This window comes from Anopheles coluzzii, chromosome 2 (genome assembly GCF_943734685.1).
Source record: "Anopheles coluzzii chromosome 2, AcolN3, whole genome shotgun sequence".
Lineage (NCBI taxonomy): Eukaryota > Metazoa > Arthropoda > Insecta > Diptera > Culicidae > Anopheles > Anopheles coluzzii.
The window spans coordinates 36,969,082-36,989,212 of record NC_064670.1 but is presented as its reverse complement, the minus strand read 5'-3'; the positions used below and the strand labels follow the sequence as shown (position 1 = coordinate 36,989,212).

The 20,131-nt window shown below is 46.1% G+C and overlaps 4 protein-coding genes across 8 annotated transcripts; 3 read left to right on the top strand and 1 right to left on the bottom strand.

The window, feature by feature from the left end:
- Positions 1 to 440: 440 nt before the first annotated feature.
- Positions 441 to 1,475, top strand: LOC120953906 (uncharacterized). Its single transcript, XM_040374335.2, has 3 exons — positions 441 to 758; positions 827 to 954; positions 1,036 to 1,475. Exons 1-3 carry the CDS (start codon positions 755 to 757, stop codon positions 1,258 to 1,260), a joined length of 357 nt encoding a protein of 118 aa, XP_040230269.2. The 5' UTR covers positions 441 to 754; the 3' UTR covers positions 1,261 to 1,475.
- On the bottom strand, positions 950 to 6,538 carry LOC120953905 (uncharacterized). 2 transcript variants are annotated; one of them, XM_040374334.2, is made up of 4 exons: positions 6,433 to 6,538; positions 1,505 to 1,976; positions 1,361 to 1,438; positions 950 to 1,291 (listed from the first exon to the last, which is right to left on the bottom strand). In XM_040374334.2, exons 1-4 carry the CDS (start codon positions 6,459 to 6,461, stop codon positions 1,214 to 1,216), a joined length of 657 nt encoding a protein of 218 aa, XP_040230268.2. In that variant the 5' UTR covers positions 6,462 to 6,538; the 3' UTR covers positions 950 to 1,213. The 2 variants fall into 2 exon arrangements, with proteins under 2 accessions (XP_040230268.2, XP_049461710.1); XM_049605753.1 differs by having other exon boundaries at positions 950 to 1,438.
- LOC120953904 (serine/threonine-protein phosphatase 4 regulatory subunit 3) lies at positions 3,850 to 16,749 on the top strand. 4 transcript variants are annotated; one of them, XM_040374329.2, is made up of 10 exons: positions 3,850 to 4,003; positions 8,160 to 9,140; positions 9,260 to 9,447; positions 9,568 to 10,509; positions 10,595 to 10,787; positions 10,873 to 11,128; positions 11,290 to 11,556; positions 11,648 to 11,793; positions 11,879 to 13,104; positions 13,237 to 16,749. In XM_040374329.2, the coding sequence occupies exons 2-10, from the start codon at positions 9,029 to 9,031 to the stop codon at positions 13,324 to 13,326; spliced, it is 3,420 nt and encodes a 1,139-aa protein (XP_040230263.2). In that variant the 5' UTR covers positions 3,850 to 4,003; positions 8,160 to 9,028; the 3' UTR covers positions 13,327 to 16,749. The 4 variants fall into 4 exon arrangements, with proteins under 4 accessions (XP_040230263.2, XP_040230265.2, XP_040230264.2 ...); XM_040374331.2 differs by having other exon boundaries at positions 3,850 to 4,192; XM_040374330.2 differs by having other exon boundaries at positions 3,850 to 4,504.
- A 566-nt stretch (positions 16,750 to 17,315) lies between these two features.
- Positions 17,316 to 19,259, top strand: LOC120952911 (cilia- and flagella-associated protein 36). Its single transcript, XM_040372490.2, has 4 exons — positions 17,316 to 17,551; positions 17,621 to 17,783; positions 17,849 to 18,531; positions 18,611 to 19,259. Exons 2-4 carry the CDS (start codon positions 17,681 to 17,683, stop codon positions 18,914 to 18,916), a joined length of 1,092 nt encoding a protein of 363 aa, XP_040228424.2. The 5' UTR covers positions 17,316 to 17,551; positions 17,621 to 17,680; the 3' UTR covers positions 18,917 to 19,259.
- The last annotated feature ends 872 nt before the right edge of the window (positions 19,260 to 20,131 follow it).

Here is a 20,131-nt window from a genome sequence, read left to right as displayed (position 1 = left end):
TATGATTCGCGCTGAAAATTCTAAAATTTATGGCTTTTAAGCGGTTTCAATATGTTAGCAAAAATGCAAATTATACCGAACTTGAAGCAAATTGTACTGATTTGACATTTAATCTGTCAAATTTCGAAAACCGCGTATCTCCGAATCCGCGTAAGTCGAGAACCGTGTAACTCGGGAACAGACTGTATATGAATAACAAATAAGCATATCTTTATTTAAAAAAATATGCGTTAACTTAATTTTCGACGTGTTTTTGCGTAATTACACGTTTTTAGTTACCCTGCCGAAAACAGGTACACTGCCGAATACTGGTACAGTTACCCTAGCTTTGTTTGCAAAATTGAGCTACTATTTGTCACCCGCGCGACGTTGTCGCTCTATGTCTATTTGAACGATTATATATGGACTTTTACGAAAACTTTAAACATTTCAGCACACCGCCGGCAATAGAACGACAATACGATTGTTTAAATACAGTCAGAATTCAATAGTTTAACGCTTTTTGTTGGCCAGAGCGCCGCCTCACTATCATTTCACACCGACAACGGTTTTGTTTAAACGACCTTTTCGAGCAGTTTGAATGAAGACTCACAGCTCTCAAATCATCTATTATAAACGTTGTGACATTTCATTGCGGATTGACCGTTTGTGTTTGATTATGTTTGGCTCAGCTTCAGGTTGTTTGGAAAGTAAACCCTCAACAATTCAATATCCAGAACTCGTTCCCATTTCTGAGCATTAGTACTTAACTAAAATGGGTATGATACGATCAAAGATTAGTATTGCGTTGATGCATAAAATTCTAATCGAAGCCATTCCGTTTCAGAACCAAGCACTGTGGTGTCGGATGAAATTCGTGAGTTACAGGATGCCGTCGTGACCTTACGGTTGACTATTCCATCGCTCTATAAAAAACTTTTGCTAAAAGAATGTGAAATTGAAAATCAGCTGATTGTAAGTATGCGTTATCTTTATTGCACATATTTCGTTGTGCCTGAATGTGTTTGTCTTTGGTCCTGCTTGCTTAAAACATAGAATGATACGGATGTGTGTGTGCCGAAACAGCCTGTCCAGGAATTCAAGAAGATAGAACGGATACCGAAACAAATATTTCCCGCCCCGGATGCAGCAGCTGGCGTTCAGGAGGTGCACAATTTACTAAACATAATGCACAAGCTCTCCCTACGGAACAGCAATGGTCGTCACCGGCTCGTCAACAATTCTGCAGCTCGAGAACGGAGTGAAGCTCGGTGTAAATAATTTTCAGGCTTGGAAGGGCTGGTTTTAGTTGCTGTGGAAATGGCAGAAAAGGATTTGAGTGTGGGAGAGATAAGGAGATCAATAGAAGTGCTGCATCTACCTGCAGAAGCGTTATAACAGGCTTCTTCCGAAATAAATGCCCCTTTGTAAGTACTTGCAGCACGAATATTACTTTAAGCTAGAAATAAAAAAATATATTTGACTCGCGCTGCATACACTACATGCGTTAAGATGTGGTGCTTACGTTAAAGAAAACTTCATTGATCACGATATCTTGCACATATTCCATCGGTATGAGAGCGTTGCGTACCGCCCCGTTCGCAAATGTTGTGGAACATTGTAGTGCAAAATCCTTGACTAACACCAGACTCTCGGATTTGATCACGTTGTTGTACAGATATACAAGCATACCGATGGGTAGAACAAACAGGGCATGGAGAACATTTAGTCGGAAAAGAAACATACAAACTGCAAAGCAGAAAAGAGTTCCGAGCTCCAGCACTAGCAGAGTATGCCGCTGCCGATGGGCTTCCACATTTTCCACGGAAAGCTGCAGCACGCTGGCCGATTTGTGGACTATTTTAACGTGTATTTGAGTCCCGGCACTTGTCCAAAGAAACACCATTTCGGTAAAGGAAACAACTTGGCATACAGAAGCCGAGCAGAGGGCGAGGGTTCGATTTTGTTTTGCTAATTGTTGTTTCCAAACAGCGGCACTACAAAGAAGGCCAAAAGTAAGAAGAAGAAGGAAATCATGAAGCACACTCCGACAGAACCGGCAAAGCACGGATAAACGGGTGTTAGATTACCAGAGTGACCAGAAATATCAATTTATGTGTACAGGTATTCCCCGATATACGCCATACCCGTTATACAGGCGGTCCCCGAGATACACGGTTAATGGGGACCGAAAACGGCCGCAAAATACCGCGTATCTCGAATTTCCGCGTAAGTCGAATCTCGTGGTTTCCAGCTAAAATATCAGTAATGTTCGTGTAATTTTACAAGTAGGGGGAGGTTATAGTTACTTTATGATTTAGTTGATATGATTCTTACAGAATATAACAGTTTTAAACCATTTGAAATAGTTTTTAACATTCGATCAAAACGGAAATTATTTGGCAATTTAAAATTGATGTGTCAAATCAGTACAATTTGCTCCAAGAATTGTCAAATTTAGAAAACCGCGTATCTCCGAATCCGCGTATAAGAGGTACCGTGTATCTCGGGGACCGCCTGTACACGATTTCACTATACAGGCGGTCCCCGAGATACACGGTACCAAGGTGTTATAAATGACAAGGTGAAGTTGTTCAGAGCAAAATGACATTTCTCGACTTGACATTTCTCTTCCGGGGGCTACGGTATAAAAATCGGGGAGGGCTGGTGCGGGGTAATGAAATTTGTATGCAGAGAGTGACAGATGTCCCCCACAATGTCGCCCAGCAAAAGCGATAAAAATCAACCTTCTAAATACATTATCCTTGCACGGTACCTCTTATACGCGGATTCGGAGATACGCGGTTTTCTAAATTTGACAATTCTTTGAGCAAATTGTACTGATTTGACCATCAATTTCAAATTGCCAAATAATTTCCGTTCTGATCGAATGTTAAAAACTATTTCAAAAGGTTTAAAACAGTTATATTCAGTCAGAATCATATCAAATAATTCATTAAGTGACTAAAACCGCCCCCTACTTGCAAAATTACACGAAAATTTGTGATATTTTAGCAGGAAATCACGAGATTCGACTTACGCGGAAATTCGAGATACGCGGTATTTTGCGGCCGTTTTCGGTCCCCATTAACCGTGTATCTCGGGGACCGCCTGTACGCTCTTTTCTAAATTTGACAGTTGTTTGAGGAAATTGTACTAATTTGACACGTGTCAATATCAAGTGCAAAATAAATTTCCTTTTGGTTGAATTTTAAAAACCATATTAAAAAGTATGGACCAAGGCCGGTCTCGTAGTACAGTCGTCAACTCGTACGACTTAACAACATGCCCGTCATGGGTTCAATCCCCAAATAGACCGTGCCGCCATACGTAGGACTGACTATCCTGCTATGGGGGGAAATCAATTCGTTACTGAAAGCCAAGCCCACAAGTGGTACAGGCAGGCTTTGACTGACAACGGTTGTTGAGCCAAAGAAGAAGAAGATTAAAAAGTATAAAATTGTAATCAGTAGTTAAAATCGGATCAAATAACCAATTTAGTGGCTAAAATCAACCACTTCAAGCAAAATTACACGAAAATTAGCTTTAGTTTGACTGATAACCTCGAAATTCAACTTACGCTAATATTTAAGGTACGCCTCCGGTCTGTCTTAATAGCGTATATCGGGATATACCTGTAGTTACCGTTCGCCAAGTGGGGCAACATTTTGTTTCGTTTAATCCAACAATTTAAGTAAATAGCGAACAAAATTTGTTTATATTATTTATATTTAATGTTAACTAAGTGGATTTTAATTGGTACTGACTGGAAAGGTACATAAATTATTTTTCAAAACGTCACCGCAAAAAAAACCCACCAGCACTGCCCGGATGATTTCGGCCAGCAGTCGAGCAGTCGGGCAGTGCATGCAAAAAAAAGCCAAAGCGCTACAAGCAGCAGGCGAAAACGAGAAAAAATCCAATATGGCGGTGTAAATGTTGTGATAGCCAGATTCGCAAGTTTTAAAACGGAAAAGAAGCTAGTTGCAGAATTCGTCTGTTCGAGCGAGCTGTGTGATTGCACGTACGTAAGCAAGCCGCAGGCAGCGACCCTGTTTGCGCACGGTTTGCCACTTCAGATTGTTACGGAACGAGTCGAATATTGGTTGTTCAACGGGATCAAGGGCCGAGGGGGGTGAAAATCTACACGGCGGCAGGCAGCATCAACGGCAAGCGCAAAGGGGCAAGGCGAGGTTTTCTCTTCCGATTTGTGGTACGTCCACCGCTTTGGCAACACCCCGCGCGAGCGTGTGTGTGTGTGTGTATGTGTGTTCTGTGGAAACACAAGTCCCTTTTTCGGTGGTGAATCGCGCAATCAAACAAAGGGCCCCGTGCGACAGTCGCACCGGAACCGAACGCTTCGTTTGCATATACGCGCTGCCCCGCTGCCGGAGTGCGGCCGGCCAGGAGAACAGCGGCCGGGTTTCATCCTCCGGAACAGCAGAACCAGCAGCAGCAGTTTGTGTGTGTGTGTATGTGTGCGCGCGTTGCTGCGGTTGCCGAGGTCGAGCGTACGTCGAGCCGTGTGAGTCTTTTTACTTTCTTCTTCGCTAGAGAGTCTTTTTCTTCGTTTCCCTTTCCTCCCTTAGATGTCCGTCGTCGCCCGGGTGGTTCAGGGCTTTGAAGGGTGAGGGTGGAATGAGCGACGATGGTGTGCATGTGTGTCGTCATGATTTAATAGATTTCGTGTGGTTTTAGGAGCACCAGGTCTCCGAAATCGATCGACGCCTCCAACATTTATCGGGGCAACCCTAACCGAGATGAGATGCAGTTACCGTTTGCTTCATTGAAAATCGGAAACCTCATGTACAGTTTCACGATTTAATACAATTCTGCAAAAACCCGCACCTTGTACCTGTGTACGGTCTAAGTAGACAAATAATTGTGCTACACTCCCCAAACGTGGGCTGTCGGGGTGTGTATGTGTGTGTGTGAGTTGTGTGCGTGCGTGCGTCCGTATGTGGTTCGCTTGGGGTTTTCGCTATATTCTGAACGCGAACCTCAATCGTCGGTTCCCCGGTGCGTGTGAACGAAGAAGTAAACCTCGAGAAGAATACTCCAAAGTTTGCCGATGGAAGTGCATTTATGTGTGTATGTGTGTGTGTGTACGTGCGTGTATGGATGAGGTGTTTGTGCTGACGCGCGTGTGTTTGTGTACGAGGTGAAGCAGCGTACGGAGCGTGCATTGCAATGTAGCGGTGTGCGTACATTCGGCCGCCGCTGGGTTCGATGGTGTGCGTGAGCAGAGTACGTTCCAGCAGCGCAAAGGAAGGAAATAATTTGATCACTTTTAGGGTAGAAAGTGGAGATGCCTATGAAGAAGAGCTGGCTTGGCTGGTCAAATTTGGTCAGGTCAGCAAAATCGATCCCGAAATCACGACACCAAACTGATTGCAGATGCACACAAATGAAGCGGTAGCGACGATGACGATGATGGGGTGATTAATTCAGCCGTGTGCTACACACCAGCTCCATGCATACGTTCAAACGCCGTGTGTTGTGTGCATGTATGTGTGTGCTCTGTGAGAAATGGTGTGAAAAAGCGTTTCAAGTAATAGGAGGACACGGGTGGTGCGATTATGGCCAACAGAGCAAGAGTTGGTCCTCGTGGTAGGACAAGATGCAAGCCAGCTTCCCTCTAACCTGTCTGGCTGAGCGAATGGGGTAGCGTGTAGACCTTGTATGCACCCCGCGGACCTGATGCTGCAATGTTGCGTATGCGAGTTTTGCAGGTTTTTTTTTTTTTTTCACGCAGCCTCTTACACGCCGCAAAGTTTGCATGGCCTACGCGGCAAATCGTCAAAGGGGCTGTGTACGCCATCCAGTCATCATCGTGTCACACCTTGCTTTAAAAAAAAATCACAGAGAGCAGCAGTATAGGAATTACTGTAAATAAGAATTTAAATTACCGCAACGAAGCGGCGGCGTGCGTCATTCATTGGATAGGAGTGGCTAATGATGTCGCTGCCATGGCGGTGTCTACTTCCGTGAAAATCGACGTGTATTAATTCATGGTGTTTCATGAAAGAACACGAAAAACGGCCCTTGCGCTAACACACACACACACGCGATTCGAATCACAGCACATAACTTTTAAGTGGCCATGGGGGAAGTTGGTGGGATGTATCTGCTTACTACATTTTTGCACAGCCAAACCGTGTACCAAGCTAGAAGAAGGGAACTAAACAAACGTAGGGTTTCATTTTGGTTTCTTGCTGCCTTTAGGGAGTCTAAAATTGGCGCTCTCTTATTGGGGTAGAAAGCGACCCCTTTGGAACGTCGATGTGTTGGTGTTTTTTGTTTGGCTCTGTGCACTGTGTGGCGTAGTAGCTGAAGTATATTTTTTTTCCTATACAGGTATAAGGTTAAAAGTCTGGAGTGCTAACATAATGGACTCCCAGACTAACGTGCTTCCGTAGCCGATTCAAATCAGTATCTTCCTACTACACAAACCTGGTACACAACATTGGCGTATGAATCATCCGCGAAAGCAGTGACGAACGACGGCAGCAGCGGCAGCAGCAGCAGCAAGAAGAACAATGATCCCGCCGTGTCTGGGCTGGGAGAGAAGCGTTGCTGGAGCGGGCCTGTCTGTGTATGTGTGTGCGTGACCGGCAATGGTGCAAAAGTGCTCGTGCTTTGGGCGCCGCGCGGGTCTGGCTTGCTGCTGCTGCTGTATTCGAGTGTGTCCGAAACTGTAATGTGTTGCCATCTTGTTTTGACGTTGTTTATCAGCCTCCTGAAGGTCAGCCGCCGTGGGGAATTTTTATTATTGATATTGTTATTGTTTTCGATAGTTCACGCAGTCCGGATTTGAGATGCATTTTTGATGAAAGTTTTATTTATTTTCTAGTGTTTCAAATTTGATTCATCTATTTCCATTTTGTATGCGATTGCTACTATCACGACCGGACACGTTTCATGTAGCGGGCATTGTGTAGAACGATACTTAACGATACCTTTTTGAGCTTGAAATAAACTATTCGTCTTGACCACCGCCTCTGAGATCGCGTTGGCATACTCCGGCAGACAATAGCCAGCTCTCAGTGTCTCTGCCTCTCTTCGGTCGGTTAGCTTCATCCAGAAAAAAGAGAAATTTCTCAACGGGTTTCTACATTGACTGACCTGGTCAGCAGCAGCCGCGACCAGCAAGAAAACCTGTTTTGTGTACAGCAATGCATCAGACGTTGTATTTGGACCCTATGGGCAGTGCGTCGATGAAGCAAAGAATTATACGTAATGCATTTTAGTGGTGAAACAGTCCGTATATGATCTCTAGTTGGATTTGGCAGTGGCAGCGGTTCCGCATTTGTTGCCCGGTGAAACGTAATTTGTTCTTGAACGCGATAACAAGTCAGCGATAAGAAGTTGCTGTAATCTTACGATCAATGGTTGCACGTACCCTACCTGCGTGTGGCGCGTATTATTTTGCGATAACAACTGTTCGTCATAGCAGCCCAGATGAATGGTTCGTTGGTTGGTAACCCTACAGCTGCGTGCATGTGTTTGTGCTGCTGTATTCTGTAGCTGTATATGTTATGCTGCTATAAGAAACACGCTTCAACGTGTACTAGCAGATTGGGTAGGAAAAGTTTGGTTTTCTTTTTCAATTACTTGAATATGAATCAGACTGTGGAAAATGATGCGCGATAGTTACTAGAAGTGCAAATAATAACCCAAAATTTCGTGCCCTGGTTATTTAAATATTTTTTAAAACATTTTCTTGTTTGGGTGTTGTTGCGCCTTCCCTTCCATCTGAATACAGCAGGAGCAACTTACATCAAATCACAAATAAATGAGCACCGCTGCTACCGGCCGTATGAATGGGCGAACCAATGTATGAATGAATGAATGGATGGATGTGTGTGACTGTGTGTCGTTTTCGCGTGTTGCGTGTTTTACTTCTTACTCTTTTTGTGCCGCTGTATGTGCAAAACGGTATCGGCAAATAATAAACAAACTTGGCAACCGTAAACACACACTCTAATTCCTCCCCGAAAAGAACGCGTGATTTTGACGTATTTTTTTTGTGCGGTTTGATGAGGGAAATAATGTTAGATGAATGGTTGTAAAGTTAATCTTTCAACAATCGTAAAATTGAAAACAAAACTAAATGTTTTTACCACTTGCCGGGTGCGTGTGTGCGCGTAATACTAATGGTATTTCTATTCCTCTTACAGGACGATCATCCGTTTTATTGAAATCAACGAACTTCGTACGTACCTCGCTGTTTTGATTTGTGTAGTGCCGCCATCACAATAGCTGCTACTGCTGTTTGCCGAAGTATCGACGAACAAACGGATGTGAAACTAACAACAACTACAACAACGATCAAGTGACTAAAGTGTATGTGTGTGCGTTTGTGTGTGTTTATCCGTGCGTGTAATAAGGAGAAAAGTTTGGACAGTTTGTGGCCCACAGGACTCATAACGCTAATAGAATACACCGGAGCAATACGTCACAGCGATAATTGTTTACATTAGTAAGGATAGTTTATTTCGCTGCTGGAGGCAATTTTTCGCACGCATCGAAGAAAGGAATATCGTACCATCCATCCGCTGCCGTACGATCAACAGTCCGGATCCGGTGTTCCGGGTTTAAAGCCCGCTCGGGAACGGTACGGTGCGGTACAACGAACGCAACCGGCGCGGCTGAAACAGCAACAATTGAGTACAGCGAGCATCCCGTCGACCGCAAAATACTGAAGAAACGAAGGAAAAAACATTCCTCCTCCTTGGCTGCTACCTACGATTATTGTACCACCAGCCACCACCACCACCACCGACGCCATCAGGAGCTACACCGGCTGGCAGATTCGCATCGTAGTAAACGGCGTGATATCCATCGGCAGCAGCAGCAGCGCAACTTGAGGAGGCAGCTGCGAGAGCGAGCTGTTGAGGGTGCAGAGGACGCGTGCGGTAGTAATAGTCCCGGCGGCAGCAGGAGCAATACTACCAGTCGCCCAGAATCGAGCGCTAGTTGCTGTAGACGAAACAGAAGAAACCATAGTAACGGCCCCGTCGTCAGTGCTAACGGCAGTCGACGCAACATGACAACCGACACGAGACGGCGCGTCAAGCTCTACGCCCTGAACGCAGATCGCCAGTGGGATGATCGAGGAACGGGCCATGTCACATCGAGCTACGTGGATCGCGTCAAAGGTAAGTCCTCGTTTGAGCGTTCTAGGTTTCCGTCGGGGCGGAACATGATCGGCGGATCGTTTGCTTATCAAACTTTTGCCCTTCGTTTTCTTTTTCTTCTCCAACTTTGTGTCGCGTAGGTGTATCGCTGCTTGTGCATGCAGAAAACGATGGTTCGATGCTGCTAGAGAGCAAAATTCATCCGGACACTATATATCACAAACAGCAGGACACACTCATCGTTTGGAGCGAGGGTGACAATTTCGATTTGGCTCTCAGCTTCCAGGAGAAGGCAGGGTGCGATGAAATATGGGAGAAAATTTGTCAGGTAAGATAGTGCTGCACCACGATGTCCAGCGTGTGTGTTGTGACGCTGTGCGGTTTCGAAAGACACGCTTGGTTTGCTAACTCTGATTGGTTCTGGTTCATTTGCCGTGTAACGTCGTAGGTGCAAGGAAAAGATCCGTCGGTAGAAATCACGCAGGATGTGGTGGAAGAGTCGGAGGACGAACGGTTCGAGGATATGTCCGATTCGGCCCCACCGATCGAGCTTCCCCCGTGCGAGCTTAGCCGGCTGGAGGACATATCGGAGGTGATTGCCAGCGCCCTGACGTCGGCCATCCGCAAGGACAAGCTGGCCCAGGCAATCGAGTCGGAAAACTACATCAAGAAGCTGATCGGGCTGTTTCGGGTGTGCGAAGATTTGGACAACCAGGAAGGCCTGCACTATCTGTACGAGATCTTTAAGAACATCTTCCTGCTGAACAAGAACGGCCTGTTCGAGATCATGTTTGCGGAGGATACGATCTTCGATGTGGTCGGCTGTCTCGAGTACGATCCGTCCGGCAATTCGCCGAAAAATCATCGCCAGTATCTGAAAAAGTTGGTAAAGTTTCGCGAGGCAATACCGATCCGCAACACGGACCTGCTGGCCAAGATACACCAGACGTATCGGGTGCAGTACATACAGGACATCGTACTGCCGACACCGTCCGTGTTCGAGGACAACATGCTGAACACACTGTCGTCGTTCATCTTCTTCAACAAGGTGGAAATTGTGACGCTTATCCAGGAGGACGACAAGTTTCTGGACGAGCTGTTCGCGCTGCTGACTGATCCCCAAACGCCGGACTCGAAGCGGCGCGACAGCATTCTCTTTCTGAAGGAGTTTTGCAACTTTGCCCAGTACCTGCAGCCGCAGGGCAAGGAGACGTTTTTCAAAACGCTCATTAGCCTGGGCGTGCTGCCGGCACTCGAAATAACACTAGCCATAAACGAGAAGCGAACAAAGTCCGCCTCGATCGATATACTGTCGACGATCGTGGAATATTCACCGTCGGTTGTGCGGGACTACACACTGCAGCAGTACAACAATTCCGACTCGGATGAGGTAAGGAAGGCAAAATTGTGTTTGTTTGTTTTTTTTTCGAAACTTGTTTTACACATAACGCCGTGTGGCGTGCGTATTTTCGTAGGATCAAACGTTGATCAACATAGCGATCGAGCAGCTGCTTTCGGACTCCGAACCGGAGCTCGGGGGTGCCGTGCAATTGATGACCGTGTTGCGCATCCTGTTAGATCCGGAAAACATGCTGAGCTCTGCCAACAAGTCGGAAAAGTCAGACTTTCTGAACTTCTTCTACAAGCACAGTATACAGACGCTGATTGGTGAGTTGGTGGAAGCCGTATTAAATTGATTCGATTCATGCATGCTAACTAACGGAAGATGTTATGCACATGTATTTTCCTGTAGCCCCACTCCTGCGACACACACAATCGGATAAGCCAACTAATGAAGACTATCATGTGGTGCAGCTGTTGGGCGTGGTGCTGGAGCTGCTGTCGTTTTGTGTCGAACATCACACCTACCACATCAAGAATTGCATCATCAACAAGGATCTACTGCGCAAGGTGTTGGTGCTGATGAACAGTGTGCACACGTTCCTCGTGCTGGGAGCGCTTCGATTTCTGCGCAAAATTGTTTCACTCAAGGACGAATTTTACAACAGGCGAGTAGTGTAGTAAAAGAGTGCACTGGTGCACTGTTAAAGTCTGGCTGTGTTGTATTGCAGTGGAGTACACAACTGTTTTGCACACTGGAGCTTGCATTCGCAGATAAAAGAAAAGTCTAACATATGTTTTGTTTCTATTCCCTGATTTGCTTCATCAGGCATATTGTCAAGGGGAACTTGTTCGCTCCGGTGGTGGAAGCGTTTCTTCGCAACAATGGCCGCTACAATCTGCTAGAGTCGGCTATTTTGGAGCTGTTCGAGTTCATCCGACAGGAAGACATTAAATCGTTGTTAACGTATTTCGTGGAAAGTTTCGGAAAGTTCTTCGATGATGTACAATACGTCCAGACGTTCAAGACACTGAAGAGCAAATACGATCAGCAGCAGGATCGACTGAAAGAAAAGGAAAAGGGAAATTTAGAAAGGTATGTGTTTTGAATCTTAAAAGCATTTCGATTCATGTAACAATATCGAATAAATTCGTTTTTTCTTTTGTTTGCATTTCCTTCACCACAGCGTTCCTTCCATCCTACGAAACAGCAATCGGTACCGAAGGGATCAGCGACAGATGGACGAAGATGAGGAAATCTGGTTCAATGAAGAGGAAGACTACGCCGAAAGTGCCGGCAAAGCAGGGGCACCGGAGTTGGACTCAACGATCGGTAGGTTATAGTGCAGCATACCATGCGAGTACAAGGGACTTAGCTAACTGGGCTTTTGGCTTTTGTTTTTTTTTGCCTTGCGTAGGTAAAATGTTCGAAAAGAAAGCAATGGACACGGCCAGCAGCTTGAACGGTCCAAAGTATGGAAGCGGCGCCGTTTCGACGGCTCAATCCCATCAGCTATCGTCCCAGATGCATGGCGGTGTGACGGCAACCGCAACGTCGGCCGACGATGTGGCGGCGACCTCGCACATGCTGACCATGAACAACGGTACCGAGGGAAGCGACGAAAGCGGCAGCTCTGGCGCGGCATCGACGGCCCATCTTCACACCGCGTCGCTCGATCCGAACTGTCTTTCACATGCAGTTGCTCAGGCTGCTGCTGCTGCCGCTGCCGCCGCCGCCGCTGCTGCGGCGGTCGTAGCAAACAACAATGGCCTTCAAGCGTCGTCTTCGGTTTCGGTGGCGGAGAATGTCAGTGCGCTGGCGGATGTGAATCACGATCCGCACCACAAAGAGCATCGCGTGCTGGGCGAGGATGGCACCGGCAGTGTAAATCTTACGCCGGCCGACGAATCTGCGCTGGACGATGCAAACAGCTTGGTGGTGAGTGCGCTCGGTGAGAGCGATCTATCCTCGGTGTATCAACTACAATCGGCCACGGCTACGGCAGTCTCGAGCTCGGTTGAGAATGTAGAAAACACGCCGGTCATCAGTGCCGAAACCGACCAGACCGGCAGCGGGTGCGAATCGACCACTTCCTCTACACTGTCGTCCATTCCGGTTGCTGAAGCGTGTTCCGCCTACACCGACGCTGCGGCAACGCCAGCCGATTGTCAATCGGACACGGCAAATCTGGCCAGCAGTACGCTCGCGGCGGACAGTACCCACACGAAAGACGGTGTCGTCGAATCTCTCGGTGTCGCGGTGGAGGAAACAGGCTCGAAGCGAATAGCCGCGGAAACTGTATCAGAGCATCAGGGTGGACAGTCACATCCGCTCGACGGCACAGCCAACATTGGTGCTGATGTGCCCCTTCCCACAATGGTAACCGATGAGAGCGGTGTTGAGATTGGACAATCGGATATGGACAGCAGTCGGGAAAGGAAGCAGCCCGATGATGCAAATGGTCCTGAAATGGCAAACACCACGGCAGCGATGCTAACAACTCCCATCCTGGACTCGGCACCCGCCGTCGAACAACCGTCCACTGGTACTGCAGCGGATCTTACGTCCCAGCCAGGTCTATCCAGCGCTGCTTCTGCCGCTTCCTCAGCGAACACAACCACCATGGTGAGTGGTTTGAAAAAGGTAAGAGAGACAGAGGGTTTCATTTGTAGTTTACCATTACATTAGCGCGTTCGGGAGATACAAAGCTTTGTTTTGAGATGATAAGAAATATGGCATTCTACTAAACCCTCATCCGTTCTGTTTCATCCCCAGGGGCTGGTTGACTACGAAGGCGATTCCGACGACGAGGAAGAGGATGACGAGAGTAGTAGTCCCGCACAAAAGAAGGCGAGAATAGCATAGCATGATTCAGCTTCAACCGCGCACCCTCCTTATAAACAACGCCATCGATCAGCATCATCTGAGGCGGCGGATAGCATAACTATGGATAATTTTAATACTACTACTACTATTACTACTACTACCACTACTACTACTACTACAATTAGAACCAACACAACTACTACGAATGCGGCAGTAGCGGTGGCCAGCACTACAGATGCTCCCAATGCGATCCTTGTTTCTTCTGCTGTTACTGCTGCTGCTGCTGCTGCTGTTGCTAGTAATTCCGCGTTTCGCAACGAATTACGCACAGCGTCGAATTCGCCATGCGAGACAGAGGCAAAGGCAGACGACAGTGGCGGCGTGCAGGATTGCAGGGACGGTAGCGTACTGGCAAGGGATAGACTAGACTGTTCGAATATAATGGATATAGATATTACATTGACTACAGCTAACGGTAGCGATCCTCCTGCTGCCGTTGTAGCCGGCAGCCAAAACTCGATCACTGAGAACTGAGGCTGTTTCGGAAAGCAAGGGGCTTTTTTGTAAAGGAAATGCGATTATCTCGTCTCATACATACATGCATGCGAAAACACACAAACGAAAGCCAACTCCACACGCTTTTTCATAACCATCCCGTGTGCCAGAGGGACATGGTGCGTTGGTGTGGTGTAGGTGCAGTACAAGCAAAATGAGACGAAAGACGTTAGATCGATACGATTAAAGTTTACTTGCTTTCTCGGCTTCCATCACCCCTCTCTTTTGCTCGGTTCGCAATCGTCCTTAAGGATGATGGATCGAGGTCCGGTTTGTATCACACGACGAGGCAGGGTTCGTGGGTGGGTGTGGGAGCGAGATTTACTTGCTTGACGCGTTCTGGAGAGAGATATATGCGCAGTATATGCAGCACCTGGACTCATAATGTACAGTTAGTAATTGGATTCGTTTGTAAACATTCTAAGTTATATGCGGGGAGGACAAAAAGATCCCTCCTTAGCATCAGGCGCACCTCATCCCCACGGTGTTTGCATTCATTCGTGGACTGGGCTGTTGATCATTTTGCTAAACACACACACACACACACACGCGCGCATAATAGTAACAAGCTGTGTTTGCGATAGTTTCGTAGAAAAATATGAACAGAAAGGAATGAAGAAAGGGATGAACTTTGTTTAGGGTGTAAGGTTTACAGTTTTTTTCTTTTAACTACCCTTCGACTATGATTGTATGTGTGTTTGAAGGAGCAGAAGGAGGTTACTGACCTATGTGTGTTGTAGTGGAAGCCACACGAACACCACACGTGTGCTGCTGCAACGGGGGCAATTGCACTGTTGGGTAGTGGAGCAGCGAGGCAAGTGTGTGGTGCAGTAAAACGAAAAGGCACGCGCACAGCGGACGGGGGCATGTGAGCATTTGTAAATGTGATTAAAACAAAACAAGAAAAAAGAAACTCCCCCGGTATTTAAAAGCATAACTCCTGCAAATGACGAAAACAACATTATTTTAGTAAGAAAATCAGAAAGCAAGGACGAGACAACGGTACATAGGTAAGAAAGGCTTACACACGACTAGTAATTCTTCGACATCTCGTAACTTAATAATAGCATTCGAAGTTTTCTTCTGTGTAGTGTTCATCTGTGTGTGTGTGTGTGTGTGTGTGTGTGTGTGTGTATGTGTTTTTTCTTCTTCGTTTTGATAGCAGAGGAAACGAGAAAAGGCGGAACCACGAGTATATAAGGGAGAGTGTGAACAATCGAACGGGTAGTGATAGTGTTGCGCGTTGATATAGTAATATAGAAACGTACGAAGCTATATGTGTAGTACGGTTTTAAATTATTATTTAGCTCGAAGCACTCTACCCTGAATTGGCTCCCGGCATCCTGTTTCTGGCTTTGACCTCTCTCTATCTTGAAGCAGTTGCAAAAAGGCAACATTTTAGGCAGCTGATAAATTACCGAAATGATTTCCTTTGGAATGATGACTGAAACGCTTTATCGAACAGATCGGATCGCGGATTCGTTGCTTAATGTTGTGCTAAAGTTTCGTTCTTCACGGCAAAGGATGCAATTATACATCAGTCCAGTGTGAGGAAACTTTAGAGCAATGTTGTGCTATTGCGTATCATTGACACAAACACAAGCGTACTGGAGGTATAAAATCAAAAAAGAATACGATTATAGGAATGGTTTCGTTGGCGAATGAACTGAGTTGTTCAACGGCACCTGCTTTCCTAACCGGAAGAAGCATGATCTTAATACCTTTCGCACGATCAATGCTTCCCGCTTACGAAAGCACTGTATACACTTCTGAGATTTGGTAAACACACAGTGTAAATACTATATACGTCCTAACATGGGTTGGATTTTAACAGTTTTGTATTTTTTCCCCTATTGCGAGCAGGACATGCATAAACAGAAGGGCAAAGAGGATTAATTTAAAGCAAATCTTTTCGGTGATTAAAGAACACATTTCCACCCTTGCACACAACACCTTAACAACAAAAAACAATCAAAAATCTCACCCAAACGGATTAGTTCGTTGAGATCTTTGGGCGTTTTTTTAAAGACGAGGTTGACATAACCATCTTGGAATGATGGAGCTGCACTAACAAGCGAATAAGAAGCACGCGTGTTGGAAGCTGGTAACTGGTAAGATAAAGTAATAATTGTAATAAAGTAACGGACGTCGATAATCGATATGCCACGGTCGCTCCTACCCCACTTTTGCTACGTTGGATGGAGGTGGGAAATGGGAGGTCAAACAAACGGATGTACGACAGAAACAAAATAAAACGAAACAATTTGATTTAAATTATAAACAAAGAAAGCAAATTGTATTATGATGGGGCTTTGGGTGGAATGCGCTGCGTTCGCCATGCACGCCGAGCGATCGTCGTCCACATGTCATCGTGCAGCAGAGGGAGATGGGCCCCAAAACCACCCCCCGCGTTTGGGTCTCTCTCTCTCTCTCTCGCTTGTGTTTAGGTAAACGTGAACTGAGTAACAAAACAAACGACAAAAAATTTAATTTTTTGATCGCAGAATTATTCTGCACCGGCCGCATGGGAGGCATGTACTGGCGCAAACACTGTGCTGCAGCGCGTGTACCGTACGAGATTGATAGAATGCACTAAGCAAGAAGTAAACATTATATGTTCTGTATGATGTGTAAAAAAAAAACAAACAAACAAACAAACAAACAAAAATCTAAATGCAGCTTGAAGTTCTACTAAGCCTAAGGAATAATTACTGGCCGGCGAAACCTGAACCGGGGAAGCGATAGCGGCGCAGGCTCTAGGTAGGAGCGCGTGGGGCAGCTCTTTGCGGGCGGGGAGGGAGGAACACAAAACAAAACACAACCTTAAAGAAGATTGAGAACCGTTTCGGGTTGCAATATCATCTTGTAGTAGTAGTAATAAAAAGGCATGGCGGGCGTTGAAAAATAGTTGTGTTTTAAAAAAAATCATCCCACGGGGAGAAATGGGGAAGCTCGGAGGAAAAACGTAAGATGTTTTTGGCTGCTACAGCAAAGGACTAATAAAAAAAGAAACAAAAAAAAAAATATAATAGACGATAGGTGGATGTATCACCGAGCACCGCATCGTCTGGATAGATCCGTCGTGAAAAACGGCACATAATAATATATGATATAAATAAGTAGTATTTGGTAAATAGTAGTACCGCGCGAATTCCCACTCTCCTCCCCTGCCTCCCTGCGCTGGAAAATCTGCCGAGGCGAAGGAATAATAATAATAACAACAAAAGGTTTAAAAAGTAAAGGAAAGGATACAAACAACAAATACAAAACAAAACAAAACAAAACAAAACAAAAAACACCTACAAAAAGAATACAAAACTACACGGCTGAAAAAGTGAACCAAATCTGTGGAGTGTGTGGAGTTTGTTTTATTTTATTTTCATTTATATTTGGTTTTGGAAAGAAGATTACCAACGGGTTGAGAAAATGTGTTTTCAAACAACCAACTAAACGTCATTATGCGGCGTTCGTTAGGGTGTGTGTGTGTGTGAGGTATCCTGCAAAAGGTTAACATTTGGCTGAATCATCTGCCCTGCGGCGGCGACAGCTCCAACTGCAGTGCCTACAATCGTGAGCGCGTCAAACAATACACCCGTCATCGTCACCATGGCAACGACAGGTAGGAAAACAAAGTGAAATTGTTCGGTGCGTTGCTTTGTAGCGAAGCGTATCGTGGTGATTGGCAGTACTTCGCTGCGCTGTGGCAAAGGTATGTATCCGTTTGAGGTGCTGCAAATCGTTATTTTGGAAGAATTGTACAAGTTCCTTATTGTTTCAGGGAAAACCAATCAACAAAGAAAGGGTACAGCAGCTCCAAATTGTGGCGTTTACATAAAAAATGGCGGATGACAACTCCTGGGTGTTTGATTCGTTGGTGTGCTTTTTGCACGGCCCGGTATGGAATGCACCGCTGCAGACGTTCATCGAGGATAAATCGATTAGTAAGTGCAAAGCAGCGGTGAGACGCGTCACTGTGACTACTAATCCTCTCGATCTGTTGTTACAGTTTTCGATCCCAACCTGCAGCCGGACGAGAACAATCCCGACTTCCGGAAGGTGCACGATGAGTACAAGAATCTGGTCGACTACATGCTCGGTTCGTTCATGGAGGAGATGCAAATCACGCCGGAACAGTTCGAGTTTGCCTGTCTGGAGGGCCGGCACGTCGCTAGTCTGGGAAGTGCCGGGGCGGCTGGGGCACGCGCCGCGTCCGCCGGTACGACCGGTGGCAGCAGCGACCGAACAGATCAGTCCGGTGGCAATACGTTCTCCTTCCATCAGGGTTTGTTCCAGCAAATATGGGCCGCAAACGATATACGCATCTTCATACGCATGATGGTGCAGCGCAACGTCGAGCTGCAGCTGCAAGCGTTGGATCTTATCGAGCGCCGATCGCAAAGCCTTTCCTCCAAGCGTGACGAAGGTTCCGTTGATGGGGCTGGAGGGGAGGCTGGTGACACTGGGTCGGAGCTGAAGCCTGCGGAAGACACGCCCGAGGAGCGTGAAATTGAGCAGGATATTTTAAAATCGGTCGAAAACGAGTTAAAAGTACCGCTGCTGACAGAAGGGGACGCTGGTGCACCGGATCAAACGCAAGCGTCTGCTTTGGCCGGTACGCTTGAGGGAGGGCTGCCGGGCACGGCAAGTGATAAGTTTCAGCGCTTGAATTTGTTTTTCGACCAGGAAAAGGTTTGTGGTACATTTTGTTTTTGCTTTATTTTTTTTCACTCCATTTCTAACCTTTGCCCTGTGTTGTGTGTGCGTTTAGATCAACACGGACGACATGAAAGCGCGGCAGGAGTATTTGCGAACCCAGCGGGACAAGATACTGACCATCAAGAAGCAGGCGCGGGCCCGGCAGCTGAACGAAACGATACGCAAAAGCGAACGCCCAGCGTCGGCACAGGTGGCACAAAAGTTTCTGGACGGTGAAACCGAATCGGTAACGGTTGAGCCACCGGAAGGTTCGCTGCAGCTGCGCAAGATGCTGGCCCAACGGCTGCGCAACGAGGTAGCCATCGATAAGCAGCCGTACCGGCGAACTCGTTCGACGAGAAACATTCGTCGCTCATGAGTGGACAGGGCTGTACCACTAGGTTGGCCAGTACAGAATCTTTACGGTATTCTAATTTTTGATCTAGAAGGCTATGAAATGAGTGAAAATGAGCGTCGCGGCGAACGTTCCCAGGAACGAACGATTTCGCCGGTATGGCTGAAGGAGTGAAGCTCGGCACAGATACGGGGTCAGTGTGATGGAAGGGTATAGAAATCGATATCGCATGAAACACAGCTCGTCCTCGTCCTCGCACAATGTGATATTATCACCGGCAGTGTGCAGTGTCGATCGATATGCATGATGTTTGTTGGTGAATAATATATGTGTAACACACTGCGTTGGGGGTGTTTCCCCGGGTATAGTTTAAATGAGTAGAGATAAATGTGTAAGAAGGGGAAACATTTGGGTAGTACAGACAGTACAGAACTTAGATTGATTTCTCATATTCATATTCATGTTCCAGCTAATTAAAAAAAAAACTTTGTGCAATGTGACTAAATTCGTTTTTTATATTATATTTACGCTGGTAGTTGTCTGAAAAAAAGGAAAAAAATGAACAAGATTGTGGTACTTTTCGATTGGGAGAGGTGGAATCGATTACGAGTCATTTGAATAAGGAATTTTTGGTATTCAGAACCTGTAAAATGTAGTTCTGAACAGTGCTGCAAAATGTCACGAGCATCAGGAGATGCTCACCAGCGAAAACAATGATCATATCTGTGGTAATTTGATGCTGATTGCTGATACTCAATGAAAGTGCGTCACCAACACTCATGATTGATGAGATCAGAGATGATCAGATCATGTCTGAGATGATCAGACTCAAACAGTTGGTGGACTAATCACATGCTTGGCGACATTTTGTTTAGCACCCAACACTGGTCACGACATTTTCTGTCGATGATAATCACAACATTATTGGAATATACTTGGCGTGTGGTCCCAAGCAACAAAATAAGCATTCTTTCTCGCTCGGTCTGCTTTGATTGTCTGTCGGATCAAACCGAGCGATAAGCAATGCTCACTTTGTTGTCACAAAAATGTCTCAACCAAGTGACTGCCCGTGAGTTGGTTACACAAAATGTCATCAAGCAGGTGATGGTCGCACCAACTGTTTGAGTCTCACCGCTGATCATCACAAAAGAGCTCGTGACGGTGAAACTATTTTGTTTAAGCCGGAATTTATCATGACTATATCGGTGAGATTTTGCAAAACTGATCACAGTAAGAAAA